The following is a 15,035-nucleotide window of genomic DNA, read 5'->3' on the forward strand; positions in this document are numbered from 1 at the left end:
AGTGAATCGCTGTGGGCAGGTCAGCTTCAGACATGGTCCACTCCACGGTTACCAGGGGGGCTTCAGTGGGGCAGAGATGGGATGAAGACTTTGGGGGTTTATCTCTGATGTATTTGAGGCTCTGATGTATTTTAGGCTCTGATGTATTTCAGAAAAATAACTGGGAGGGTGTAGTGGAGAAAGTATGTGCCAGACTGTCAAGGAGGAAATGGGTGCTACCCCAGCTGTCTTATAGGGATAGGGTACTGGTAGCTAATAATCTTGCTGCCTCTACCCTGTGGCACAGACTGATGATTGTACAGCCATGATTGTCTGATACAAGAGCTTCAGAGGACCCTTGTCAATTTCTTCTGGTCTGGACAACACGATTAAAGCTGCAGCCCTGTACTTGCCACTGCACGAGGGTGGGCAAGGCCTGGTGGATATTTCTTCCAGGATCATGGCTTTCCGGCTTCAAGCAGCCCAGAGACTGTTGTACAGTAACGGTTCTAGCTGGGCCAATACAGCCTACACATTGATGAGGAGAGCAGGCTGTTTGGGCTTAGACAAGCACCTTTTCCTCTTAAGGCTGGAGGGGGTGATTTGTCTGGCCTGACTCCATTTTATGAGTCTGTTATGCAGGCTTGGAGAGTTCTTGTCAAGTCCCATAAGGCCGGCATGCCACTAGGGATGTGGCTTTTTGAAGAGACTCTTTTTTACAACACTGCCATCCAGTCCCGTGCTCTGGGTTCAGCCAGCCTACGTTCATGTCTGTTAGGTGTGGGGTGTACCAAGCTGGGTCATCTGATGCGGAGCAGGAGCAGATCGTTGGAGGAGCTGGGAGAAAGAGCGGGGATTCGATCATCTCACCTACTGACGAAGGTCGTCGCTGAGGTCTGTGATTCCATGCCAGTACTTCATCTGCAGTATGTGACTGACACTTCCAATTCTGATCGGTGGAAGGAGGGTCTGGATTATGTGTTCCCTGCACTGATTGTTAGTGCTGCGGCGGGGTCATTCGAGGAGGACGTGGGGATGCTGCTTTCATTCGATACCCCGGAGCTGGGGGAGTTCAAGGAGGTGGGAAAGAAGGCCCTGTACAAACTTTGTGTAAAAGTGTCCCATGTCTCTTCCCTGGAAGGGGTAAAATCGACGAGGTGGGCGGGTGTGTTTGGTCCAGGTGCATCCCCAAAAGGCTGTTGGCGGTCTTTATACAAACTGCCTATTGAAAAGAGGACAGCTGACCTCCAATGGAGGATAATACATGGAGCCATAGCCACCGATATGCATCTGGTACACCTGGTTCCGACAGTTGGGGAAGGATGTCCATTCTTTGCTGAGTCAGAAACTCTGGCACATCTGTTTTTACAGTGTCCCAGGTTGGTCGGGATGATTGACCTGATCACTTCTCAGCTTTGGGAGAGGTTTTCTCTTCCCAACAGTTTATATTTGGGCTAAAGTACAGGTTTAGTCGAAGGGGTGTAGTTATTTTGCTTAATTTTGTGTTAGGGGCAGCTAAATTAGCAATATGGAAGACCCGAAAGGGACAGGGGTCTGTGGATGTGGTGGGAATGCTGGAGGGAATGTTGGCAGCGAGACTGAGGGTTGAGTTTGCCTATTACAAACTGGTTAACAATATGGATCTGTTTATGAGTATATGGGTTATTCAGAGTCTGTTGTGTTTAGTTACTGTGGAGGAGGATTTTGTACTGTGTTTTTAATTGATGTGTAACTATGGTTTTGTATGAGTTTTTATTGTGTTGTGGGTTCCCAGACCCAATAAAGATTATTTAAAACTCACTCTCTCTCCATCTTTCTCTGTCTTTCTCTCTCTCTCTTTCTCTCGCTCGCTCTCGTCCTCTCACTCTCTCTCGCTCTCGGGCTCTCTCTCGCTCTCTCTTTCGCTCTTTCACGCTCTCTTTCTATCTCTCTTGCTCTCTCTTTCTATCTCACTCTCGCGCTCTTTCTATTTCTCTTTCTATCGCTCTCTCTCGCTCTGGGTTGCAGAATGGTTCTGAATCTCTCCCCCCTTTGAATTTTCTCTCACAGGGAGAGAAAGAGGGAGAAATACTGTACTTTGCATGCAAATGCTCTTTGTGTTATAATCAAGATCAAAGGCTCTTGGGAGGAAATATTTGAGGGTGATTCTATGAAAATTCTCTCTACTTGTTTTGAGAAACAGTCTAATACAGTCGTACTACACCAGCTCTGACGCTCATCAGATGTGGCAGGGCCTGTAAACCATTACAGACTACAAAGGGAAGTACACCCAAGAGCTGCCCAGTGACACGAGCCTACCGGATGAGCTAAACTACTTCTATGCTCCCTTCGAGGCAAATAACACTGAAACAGGCATGAGAGCACCTGTGTGATCACGCTGTCCGCAGCCGATGTGAGTAAGACCTTTAGACAGGTCAACATTCACAAGGCCGCAGGGCCAGACGGATTACCAGGATGTGTACTGCGAGCATGTGCTGACCAACTAGCAAGTGTCTTCACTGACATTTTCAACCTCTCCCTGTCCGAGTCTGTAATACCAACATGTTTTAAGCAGACCACCATAGTCCCTGTGCCCAAGAACACTAAGGTAACCTGTCTAAATGACTACCGACCCGTAGCACTCACGTCTGTAGCCATGAAGTGCTTTGAAAGGCTGGTCATGGCTCACATCAACACCATCATCCCAGAAACCCTAGATCCACTCCAATTTGCGTACCACCCCAACAGAACACTGCACTTGACTCATTTATGAAACGACTTATTCCAGTTACTAATAAGCATGCACCCATTAAGAAAATGACTGTAAAAACTGCACTACAATATGAAACTAAGATAAATTATATAAAGAATGATAGTAAAAAGCTTTGGGGCACCTTAAATGAAATTTGGGGAAAAATCAGATGGCTCATTCATCACAAAGCCCACTGATATTGATAACTACTTTAATGACTTTTTCATTGGCAAGGTAAGCAAACTTAGAGATTACATGCCAGCTACAAACGCTGACACTACACATCCAAGTATATCGGACCAAGTTATGAAAGACAAAAATTGTACTTTTGAATTCTATCAAGTCAGTGTGGAAGAGGTGACTTTTTGTTGTTGTTGTTGTCTATCAACAATGACAAGCCACCAGGGTCTGAAAATCTAGATGGAAAATTATTGAGGATAATAGCAGACGATATTGCCACTCCTATTTGCCACATCTTCAATTTAAGCCTACTAGAGAGCGTGTGCCCTCAGGCCTGGAGAGAAGCTAAAGTAATTCCTCTACCCAAGAATAGTAAAGCCCCATTTACTTGCTCAAATAGCCGACCAATCAGCCTGTTACCAACCCTTAGTAAACTTCTGAAAAAAATTGTGTTTGACCAGAAACAATACTATTTTACAGTAAACAAATTGACAACAGAATTTCAGCATGCTTATAGGAAAGGACACTCAACAAGCACAGTACTTACACAAATGACTGATGATTGGCTGAGAGAAATTGATAATAAAATGATTGTGGGCGCTGTCTTGTTAGACTTCAGTGCAGTTTTTGACATTATTGATCATAGTCCGCTGCTGGAAAAACATATGTGTTATGGCTTTACACCCCCTGCTATAATGTGGATAAAGAGTTACTTGTTTAACAGAACACAGAGGGTGTTCTTTAATGGAAGCCTATCAAATATAATCCAGTTAGAATCAGAAATTCCCCAGGGTAGCTGTTTAGGTCCCTTGCGTTTAATTTTTACTAACGACATGCCACTGACTTTGAGTAAAGCCATAGTTTCTATGTATGCGGATGACTCAACACTTTACACGTCAGCTACTACAGCGACTGAAATGACTGCAACACTCAACAAAGAGCTGCAGTTAGTTTCAGAGTGGGTGGCAAGGAATAAGTTAGCCCTAAATATTTCTAAAACTAAAAGCATTGTATTTGGACAAAACACTCACTAAACCCTAAACCTCAACTAAATCTTGTAATAAATAATGTGGAAATTGAGCAATTTGGGGTGACTAAACTGCTTGGAGTAACACTAGATTGGAAACTGTCATGGTCAAAACATATTGATGCAGAAGTAGCTAAGATGGGGAGAAGTCTGTCTAATAAAGGGATGCTCTGCCTTAACAACACTATCAACAAGGCAGGTCTTACATGCTCTAGTTTTGTCGCACCTTGACTACTGTTCAGTCGTGTGGTCAGGTGCCACAAAAAAAGGACTTAGGAATATTGCAATTGGCTCAGAGCAGGGCAGCACGGCTGGCCCTTGGATGTACACGGAGAGCTAATATTAATAATATGCATGTCAATCTCTCCTGGCTGAAAGTGGAGGAGAGATTGACTTCATCACTACTTTTATTTATGAGAGGTATTGACATGTTGATTGCACTGAGCTGTCTGTCTAAACTAATGGCACACAGCTCGGACACCCATGCATACCCCACAACACATGTGTCACGGCTGTCGAAAGGAGCAGACCAAAGTGCAGCGTGGTTGTAGTTCCACATTTTATTAAATCCGTGAAACTTTGCAATACATAAATAACTGAATTGACAAAACAACAAACTGTGACGCAGAGAGAAACAAACACTACTCAAAATATAATAACCCACAAAACCCAGGAAGAAAAACCCCTACGATCTCCAATTAGAGACAACGAGGACCAGCTGCCTCCAATTGGAGATCAACCCCCCCAAAAAAAACTTAGAAATAGAAAAACTGGAACTTAAACATAGAAATACAAAACATAGAAAAACACAAAACACCCCCTGTCACGCCCTGACCTACTCTACCATAGAAAATAACCTCTTACTATGGTCAGGACGTGACAACATGCAACAATAGGTCTCTTCACAGTCCCCAAGTTCAGAACAGACTATGGGAGGCACACAGTACTACATAGGGCCATGACTACATGGAACTCTATTCCACATCGAGTAACTAACGCAAGCAGTAAAATTTGATTTAAAAACAGATAAAAAACACATTTTGGAACAGCAGGGACTGTGAAGCAACACAAACATTGACACATGCATGCACACACATACGATACCATACGCACTATACATACACATGGATTTAGTACTGTAGATATGTGGTAGTGGTGGAGTAGGGGCCTGAGGGCACACATTGTGTTGTGAAATCTGTAAATGTATTGTAATGTTTTAAAATTGTATAAACTGCCTTAATTTTTCTGGACCCCAGGAAGAGTAGCTGCTGTTTTGGCAGCAGCTAATGGGGATCCATAATAAATACAAATACACACACCCTCTCCCACTGGGACATGAGGTGGATGCTGCCGCACAGCGCCCCCACACACTCCTCCCAGCAGGCCTGGTATTTTCATGACCTTTTGAAGTTGGGTGGTAATTCTCTCTCTAGGAGATGGTGACAGACTAGTGGGGATATCAAACCCTCTATCTATTAATCTCTCTCTAGGAGATGGTGACAGACTAGTGGGGATATCAAACCCTCTATCTAATAATCTCTCTCTAGGAGATGGTGACAGACTAGTGGGGATATCAGGATCCGGCCCAGCGTCATCTCACGACTAACACTCAAACTCACATGACAGGCTGGGTGACACCATACACGACTTCACAACACAAGAAGTCACTTTTGTGTGATAGTTTAGGATTGTTCGCATTTGCGTGCGTAGTTTGTCTGAAATCTCAGATGTCAGATTTTTGAACTTCGGACATTGGTGAGTTCAGACAAACTGTGTATGTTCATGGTAGGAGATTTCTCTAACACAGTCTCCCATTTTCCAGGCCTCCCAATGTGCCGCCCAAACCTCACAGTGGCACAAATAGGAGGGCTAGGCCCCGCTCGGTCTTTAACGTTAAGTTGTTTAATGGCAATCTGGAGTCCTTTGTCAAGGTACTGGTCAAGTCTGGTCTTGGACTGCTACCGACCGTCTCTCCGACCGTTTCCATAATAATGACCGTAACTCAACCACTCACACTGTCTTTTTCCTGGGGTCTGATCATTAGGCTGACCACACCAGTCAGAGATTTTATCTTTTCGTTTCTCTCTATAGTCTCAAACGTTGGGGAAGCACAGGGGCGGCATTGCTACTGACAGAGTGCATCCAGGGAAGGAGGTATGATGGCAGAGCAGAGGGCACACTAGTACAGTGGGGCGGGATGAAGGGGGAGGGTGGTGGGAAGGAGGACAGGATGGAGGGAAATATGTTTGTCTCCATCTTTCCCCCGAGTCACTGCTGTCAGCTAGGGCATTGGTATTCCTCCCTATTTCTCTCTCTTCCTTCTCTCTCTTCTCTGGCTGGTATGAAAGCAGCCATTGTCAGCAGGATATATGTGACAGCCAGGGGATGGTGGCCAGAGCGATAAGGAATCCACCACCTCCCCACAATGCCCTGCTGCTTCCCCTGCGTTTGACGCCAGCTCTGTTCTCAGTGTGTGGGGGGTGAGGGCTGGGCTGTGGTACTGTAGCTGGCTGCTGTGGTGATTTAATCTGGGTTTCACCTCTTTCTCGCTCTCTCTGCTTCCTTCTATGCTTCCTCGTAGCCGCGGACGACGGAACTCGCACGCCAGACACCAGGTAGAGTGGAGACACTGTGGAGTGGAGAGGGACCCGTCCCTACTGCTACCTGTCTGTCTGTCTGTCAGGGCCGGGGTGATAACAGTATTGCCATACTCGTTAGTATCATGGCAAGGAAACAAAACATGAAGCAGGTTTAACTTCTTTTGGAATACCTCCCTAATGTTGGAAAGAAACATCATTATGTTGTCATCCAGTGGCACATTTATTTATTTTGCAAGCTATTGCACACAATATTTTACATACAGCAGGTTTTTAAAGGACCAAATAGTTTGGTTTGCTTTGTGTTTTCATTTTTGCCATGGAAAAAATATTGCGATACTGGTATTGTCACAGTCTTACTGTCTATGCTGACTTCCTATCTCTGTCTGTCTCTTTTTCTGCCCCTAACATCCTCTCCGCTTCCTGTCTGTGATAATCTTTCAGCCGTTTGTGTTGATGTGCAATACTAACTCCCTGGAGGTTTGCCCTGACAGACTGAACTGCTCACATCTATAGATGTCATTTTATTGATATCGTTATTCATATATTCCTGTGCCAGGGTTACAACTGGATTATGAAGTACAATTTGACCTGTACCCTATTAATTGAAAATGTACCCTATACTTACAATTTGGCTTAGATTACATTGTAAAATTCGTAGAATTCCCAACACTTATTTCAGACCTTGCAACATCTACATTGACAGATATTGAATTCCTCCCAACATAGTCTGTCTTGCTTAGTCCTCAGCTACAGAGCGTTGGTACCCGGTGGTTCCTGGAATCCCGGCATGGTTGATGTGTTTAGGGCCATGTGTCTACTCCCCCTGAGTGAAAACCGATCCACAACATTATTCGAAGCATGTAAGAGTTCTCTGCCTCAGCAGGGAGCTAGCAGCTGGTACTTCGGCCAAGTGTACTCTGGAGTGCAGCTCTTGTACCCTTCTACTGAGGGAGGGAGGAATGTGTTCTCTGTAAAGGGACAGCTCCTCTCTCACTCTCCTCTTTTCTCACTCCTCCTCCTCTCTCTCCACTCCATATGGACTGTGTGGTAGTGACATAACCTCACATCCCTTATCAGTGTCCCAAGTGTGCACTCAAGTGTTGACGTAACACAATAAAACAAGATCAAGAGGCCATGTTTAGTACCACTGAAGCCCCATTGAGTTGTATTGGCTAAGAGAAACCCTTTGCATGGGCCTGTCAGCGTAGTCAATGAGTCACTACGGTAGATTTTGTGATCTATAAAAATCATTGAGGTATTGTGAGAGACAGGGACTGGGCATGAATGGTTCTGCAGCTGCAAAACTTTAGTCTGTCTCTGTAAACCTTCAGTATGATCATTGGTAACACTTTACTGTAGTCCCTTATATGCCTATGGCAGATGTTATAATATCATATGTAGTTATTATAAAGGCTTTATGAATGCATACATAAGGGTGGCTACAGTAAAATGTCACCGGTCATTTCTCCCTTCACCCATTAAGTATAATAATGGAGGCATGCATTTCGAAACAAAATAAGCATGTAAAGACTGAATGAGATAATGTATTTGAGGTCAGAATGAGCGTCTGTTAATATGACATGTCCTTCCTCTCATTGTGAAGGACTCTGGACAAGCGATTCCCCGTGTGGTGGAGAGCTGTATTCGATTCATCAATCTCTATGGTGAGCTGGTCATCCATCAATTACTTGTATTTGTTTTGCAATGCGACAGCTATGATTTTCTCTCCTTTTCTCACCTCTTGCAGGCCAATCAAGTGTAACAGTCCAAAATGACTGTGTGGTGCTAAATCTTCTCCTCTGGTCAAGGGTAACATTGCGGCAATTTCAGTGTTAATTGTCTGGGTGTTTCCATTCTTCCCGTGTCCGTGTTAGAATCCATTCCATTTTAGTCACAGTCATGGGAAAGACTATGCAGATGCCATCTTGTTTACAGCATCTGTCCATGCAGCCAATGGGATGCAACACACACACTCCACACACACACACACACACACACACACTCCCTTCACACACACTGTCAAATAGGTTAGTTAGACTATCACTGTGAGACGCATTAATAAAACTCCAACAGAACACGTCGGCTTAAACTTTTGAAGGCGTGATGCTAATGACCTCTCTGTGTTTTGCGGACACTGGCGACGTCTTACTGGGGGCGGCTGTCTCTAGTGGGGAAGACCCTGACTAATTAAGTTCTGAACTGACCTTCCTGTGTTTTGCGGACACTGGCGACGTCTTACTGGGGGCGGCTGTCTCTAGCGGGGAAGACCCTGACTAATTAAGTTCTGAACTGACCTCCCTGTGTTTTGCGGACACTGGCAACGTCTTACTGGGGGCGGCTGTCTCTAGCGGGGAAGACCCTGACTAATTAAGTTCTGAACTGACCTCTCTCCTTATTAAATGCTAATCCTGGCTGGAGGGCACTTTAGTAAGACTTGGTTGCGGTCTCTCTCCCTCATTAATTATCTTTAATTGGAAAAGTGAAGGGCAAGAGGAATGGGATGTGCCCTTTAGTTGGGACTTAAACTGGCTTTTCTTTTTGCACTGGTGGTCTTTTATATTGGCTGCCTGTCACAATGGACTAAACGTGTGTGTCTACCTTTCTGTCTCACCTCTCTCTTCCTCTCTCTCTCTCTCTCTCTCGGGTCTCTACTTCTCTCTCCCCTCTGCCATTCTTTGTTCCCTGCAGGCCTTCAACATCAAGGGATATTCCGTGTGTCCGGGTCTCAGATGGAAATCAATGACATCAAGAACTCATTCGAGAGAGGTACTGTAGGATGTTATGTTACTGTAAGGTACTGTAGGATGTTAACATATTGTCAGGGATTTCTTCGTCGTCTGACGATATAGCGAAATCATCGTCGGAAAAAGAGGACCAATATGCAGCAGAGTTGAGATGGTTCATTTTGAAGATTTAATAAACTCAAAAATGAACATACAAAATAACAAAACGAACTCACGATTACTAGACAGTCCTGTTAGGCTCACACACGCTAAACAAGAAACAATCTCCCACAAATACACAGACAAACACACCCAACTAATATAGGACTTCCAATCAAAGGCAACACCACACAGCTGCCTTCAATTGGAAGTCCACCCCAATTAACCAAACATAGACACATACAACCAGCTAGATCAACATAGAACCCCGGAATACTTAAATCAAATGCCCTTTTCGAAAAAACACCACCCCGAACCACATAAACCAAATACCCTCTGCCACGTCCTGACCAAACTACAATAACAATTAACCTTTATACTGGCCATGACGTGACAGTACCCCCCCTAAAGGTGCGGAAGCACCTCAAAAATAACAACCCCCCCCCCCCCCCCCCAAAAAAATCCCCCTAACTAAAGGGAGGGAAGGGAGGGTGGCTGCCGTCAACGACGGCACTGTGCTACACCCCCCCTCCCCAACCCACCTATATCTGGAGGTGGCTCTGGTTCTGGCAGTTCCGGGCAGACGACCCACCCCGGTAGCTCCGGGTAGACGGGCCACTCGGGCTGGGACGGAGGACAGTCGGGCCACTCTGGCAGACCCGGAGGACAGTCGGGCCACTCTGGCAGACCCGGAGGACAGTCGGGCCACTCTGGCAGACCCGGAGGACAGTCGGGCCACTCTGGCAGACCCGGAGGACAGTCGGGCCACTCTGGCAGACCCGGAGGACAGTCGGGCCACTCTGGCAGACCCGGAAGACAGTCGGGCCACTCTGGCAGACCCGGAAGACAGTCGGGCCACTCTGGCAGACCCGGAAGACAGTCGGGCCACTCTGGCAGACCCGGAAGACAGTCGGGCCACTCTGGCAGACCCGGAAGACAGTCGGGGCAGTCTGGCATCGCCGGGCAGTCTGTTATCACCGGGCAGTCTGGCCACTCTGGCATCTCCGGGCAGTCTGGCCACTCTGGCATCTCCGGGCAGTCTGGCCACTCTGGCATCTCCGGGCAGTCTGGCCACTCTGGCATCTCCGGGCTGTCTGGCCACTCTGGCAGCTCCTGACTAGTGGGTGGCTCTGGCGACTCTTCACTGACGGGCGGCTCTGGCGATTCCTCACTGACGGGCAGCTCTGGCGACTCTTGACTGACGGGCAGTTCGGGCGACTCTTGACTGACGGGCAGTTCGGGCGACTCTTGACTGACGGGCAGTTCGGGCGACTCTTGACTGACGGGCAGTTCGGGCAACTCTTGACTGACGGGCAGTTCGGGCGACTCTTGACTGACGGGCAGTTCGGGCGACTCTTGACTGACGGGCAGTTCGGGCGACTCTTGACTGACGGGCAGTTCGGGCGACTCTTGACTGACGGGCAGTTCTGGCGACTCTTGACTGACGGGCAGTTCTGGCGACTCTTGACTGACGGGCAGTTCTGGCGACTCTTGACTGACGGGCAGTTCTGGCGACTCTTGACTGACGGGCAGCTCTAGCGACGTCGGACTGGGATGACGCACTTGAAGCCTGGTGCGTGGTGCTGGTACTGGACGTACCAGACTGGGAACACGCACCTCTAGGCTAGTGCGGGGAGTGGGAACAGGACGAGTCGGACTGGGCTGACGCACTTCCGGGTCCGCACGAGAGACAGGAGCTGGAAACCCAGGGCTATGGAGGCGCACAGGCGGACTTGATCTTACCTCCTGCACAACCCGTCCTGGCTGGATGGAACTAGTAGCCCTGTACGAGCGGGGTGCTTTTACAGGGCGGACTGGGCTGTGCAGGGGCCTGATGGTAGCCGTGCGTAGAGCGGGAGTTGGGTAGCCTGGTCCTCGGAGGCGTACCGGCGACCAGATGCGCTGCGCAGGCATCCTCCTACCAGGCTGGATGCCCGCTCTAGCACGGCACCTGCGAGGGGCTGGAATAACGCGCACCGGACTGTGCGTGCGTATGGGTGAGAGAGTGCGCTCCTCAGCGAAACATGGCGCTCTCCACCTCATACGCTCCTCCATATAACCACGGGTAGCTGGCTTCTGGCTCTTCCTTGGCTTAGCCAAACTACCCGTGTGCCCCCCCCAAAACAATTCTTGGGGGTGCCTCTCGTGCTTCAACGCCAGTCGCGTTCCTCGGTAACGTTCCCGGTCCTTACCCGCCTTTCTCCATTGGCCCTCTCCGGCCATAACTTGCTCCCATGTCCATTTCTCCCTTTTGTCCAAATCAAAATCCCACTGCTCCTTCCTCTGCTGCTTGGTCCTGGTTTGGTGGGAGATTCTGTCAGGGATTTCTTCGTCGTCTGACGATATAGCGAAATCATCGTCGGAAAAAGAGGACCAATATGCAGCAGAGTTGAGATGGTTCATTTTGAACATTTAATAACCTCAAAAATGAACATACAAAATAACAAAACGAACTCACGATTACTAGACAGTCCTGTTAGGCTCACACACGCTAAACAAGAAACAATCTCCCACAAATACACAGACAAACACACCCAACTAATATAGGACTTCCAATCAAAGGCAACACCACACAGCTGCCTTCAATTGGAAGTCCACCCCAATTAACCAAACATAGACATACAACCAGCTAGATCAACATAGAAATACGTGAACAAGGAACAGTGCCCAAAAACCCCGGAATACTTAAATCAAATGCCCTTTTCGAAAAAACACCACCCCGAACCACATAAACCAAATACCCTCTGCCACGTCCTGACCAAACTACAATAACAATTAACCCTTATACTGGCCAGGACGTGACACATATTATTGTACAGTCAGCCCAATACTTTTATACTGTCCAGGATTGACAGTTCAGTCAGTCAAATTACACTTCACACATTTGATAGCATCAGTGGATTGCAGCACATAGGGACAGAAGGAAAAGCAAACACAGGAAATCAATGATATAGTTCATTTGAGCTGCAGAATATGACTTTGCTTAATTGCTAGTTAATTTTCTGTTTTGAGATAATTAGTTGACACTGGAAAGAACTTATTAAGCTAATGAAAGAAGCAGAAACATTGACATGTTTACAATGTACCCTGGTCAAATGGGCATAGCTTGTTTGTACGTTTCAAACTTCCTTCTAATCAGGGGAAATGTATTATTTGCATGCATACAACACCCTCACATACACTTATCAATATCCCAGGTAACGACCCACTGACAGATGAAGAGAACAACCACGACATCAACTCGGTTGCCGGGGTTCTTAAACTCTACTTCCGGGGCCTGGAGAAATCCCTCTTGCCCAAGGAAAGATTTAACGACCTCCTCTCCTGCGTCAGTAAGTTCCTCTGCTCGACGTTGTCTCTGGACCAGCACAGCTGGGGTTGCTACATTATAATAAACACAAGCAAAGCATGTACGAGCACACACACAGACGTGCGTACAACTGCAAAGTTGAACTTAATGTCTACATATTCAATGGAAGTGTATACATTGTGAGATTCAGATGGAGCAGATGCCCTCTAGGAGCCATGTAAGTCATTAGTTGGTGTTCACATACCCTCCACAGGTCCACTCTTAACGTCCCACTATGGGGAAATCATCACAAACATCATAGCTACTACTTACTTTTCTGTGGTGTGTTCGTCAGTAGCATTGTGTTATCTCGTCTTTGTGCCTGGAGGTGAATAGCACCACTTTGTGTTGTTGACTGTCTTCTCCACTGACTAGAGCATTCATGTGGTGAGCTAAGACACAAAGCTCACCATACAGCCTGGTGTTGGGTAATGAAAAGTATAAACGCACAATTACAGTAGTGTTTACATCAAACCATACAGTGGTGAGTTCACTACTCTGTCACAGACAGCCATATTGTTCTCTTACCGTAACGGCAGTGTGACACGGTCTTGCATAGTTCAGTCCGCTCTTTGTGGGACTCACTCTGACCTTTTATAAGATGTCATGTGGGGGCTTTGAGGGGGGACTAGTGGAGTAGCCACTGTTGTTCAAGAACAATGGACTGGCTAGTGTGGGTCACGGACTGTACACAACGTTTGCCGTAATGCCTTTGGTGTGTGTGAGAATGGGGGGGGGGGGGGGGGGGGGGGATTCTGTGTGTGCACTCTCCGCCTTGTGTGTGTATGTGAGCTAGAGATATGGCATTGGTTTACATTGTGCAGCCAGTGTGTGAGTGATGGGGATTCCCTGTTGTCTACATTTTCAGGCTTCACATATCGGCACTTGGAGAGTGGGCCTCTTGCCCAGCCACCAGTCTCCATGTTAATAAAACCCTCCACTCCTTTCAGAATGAGCCAGATATTTAGCACAGTATCACCTTTACTTTAAATGGTTGGCTCACTGGCCACTGGGTAAACACATTTATCTAGGTACAGAACGTTGTCTATGTTTTTGACAGTGCTGCATTACAACTTTAACTTGGTCTTTGTTGTACAGTTGCAAATGCCTGTCTAGTCTGTCTATGGTCTTTTCATTTAGGATTCACAACGAGTGGGCTGGGGTGATTGTGAGGAGGGGGGGTGACTGTTCTTTAAATAGCATCCATCTGAAGTGTTCAGGAACCATGCAGAAAGAAACCGAGTTAAGTACTCATGTAAGATGAATAACATCACAAGTATTCCCAAAGCCAACTCCCAGATGGCCCAAACTCGTTTCACGGTGACAGCACTATTTCAGGCAGCCATCGATGTCGTCAATGAAAAAATGAAATGGGCTGCTTTGGAACGGAGGAGATGGGCGGATTCGAGTGAAACAGATCAGTGCTCCACCATTTGTGATCGTTCTGAGATGAGACTAAAGGGATGTTTTGTGAGAGGCTTTGTCCTTGATAATTATAGCAGTAGTGACAAAAATAGTTTAAAACGCCAAAGATAATTTTCTCTGGCTGACTAGAGAGAGACCGAGATAGAGAAACAGTATGAGGTCTGGACATGTTTTAGTGCTTCAGCAGACACTCTTGTCCAGACACTTCTAATCAGAAAGTTGTGCTCTGAGACATCTCAAGAAGAAACACTCTCTCTCTCCCCTCTGATAGAAGAGTGTAACGTTCTTACGATATTTAGTGCAGCAACAGAACTTATACCAGTGTGATTTATAACTGGAATTGTCCTCTATGATATTTATAACGGTTCTTCACAGGAATTCTAAGGACAGGGCTAGCATCCATAGTGGTATTGTCCTCTATGATATTTGTAACGGTTCTTCACAGGAATTCTAAGGACAGGGCTAGCATCCATAGTGGTATTGTCCTCTATGATATTTATAACGGTTCTTTACAGGAATTCTAAGGACAGGGCTAGCATCCATAGTGGTATTGTCCTCAGTGATATTTATAACGGTTCTTCACAGGAATTCTAAGGACAGGGCTAGCATCCATAGTGGTATTGTCCTCTATGATATTTATAACGGTTCTTTACAGGAATTCTAAGGACAGGGCTAGCATCCATAGTGGTATTGTCCTCTGTGATATTTATAACGGTTCTTCACAGGAATTCTAAGGACAGGGCTAGCATCCATAGTGGTATTGTCCTCTGTGATATTTATAACGGTTCTTCACAGGAATTCTAAGGACAGGGCTAGGTATTGGGAGCAGCTTTGTGCTCTGAGACAACTTCATCAGCGGTTA

At 46.6% G+C, this 15,035-nt stretch overlaps 1 protein-coding gene across 5 annotated transcripts in view; it reads left to right on the forward strand.

The window, feature by feature from the left end:
* The window catches only part of LOC106561395 (SLIT-ROBO Rho GTPase-activating protein 1), a 189,446-nt gene that overhangs the window by 146,004 nt on the left and 28,407 nt on the right, over window positions 1–15,035 (forward strand). For 3 of the 5 annotated variants that reach the window (XM_082957315.1, XM_045688311.2, XM_045688309.2), the window contains exons 12-15: window positions 5,740–5,848; window positions 8,121–8,181; window positions 9,206–9,283; window positions 12,597–12,731. In XM_082957315.1, coding sequence (XP_082813441.1) covers window positions 5,740–5,848; window positions 8,121–8,181; window positions 9,206–9,283; window positions 12,597–12,731 — 383 coding nt within the window. Of the gene's footprint in view, window positions 1–5,739; window positions 5,849–6,498; window positions 6,533–8,120; window positions 8,182–9,205; window positions 9,284–12,596; window positions 12,732–15,035 lie in introns of all 5 variants that reach the window. The other 2 variants (XM_045688310.2, XM_082957316.1) reach the window with 1 other exon arrangement.

This window comes from Salmo salar, chromosome 10 (genome assembly GCF_965601325.2).
Source record: "Salmo salar chromosome 10, fSalSal1, whole genome shotgun sequence".
Taxonomy (NCBI): Eukaryota; Metazoa; Chordata; class Actinopteri; order Salmoniformes; family Salmonidae; genus Salmo; species Salmo salar.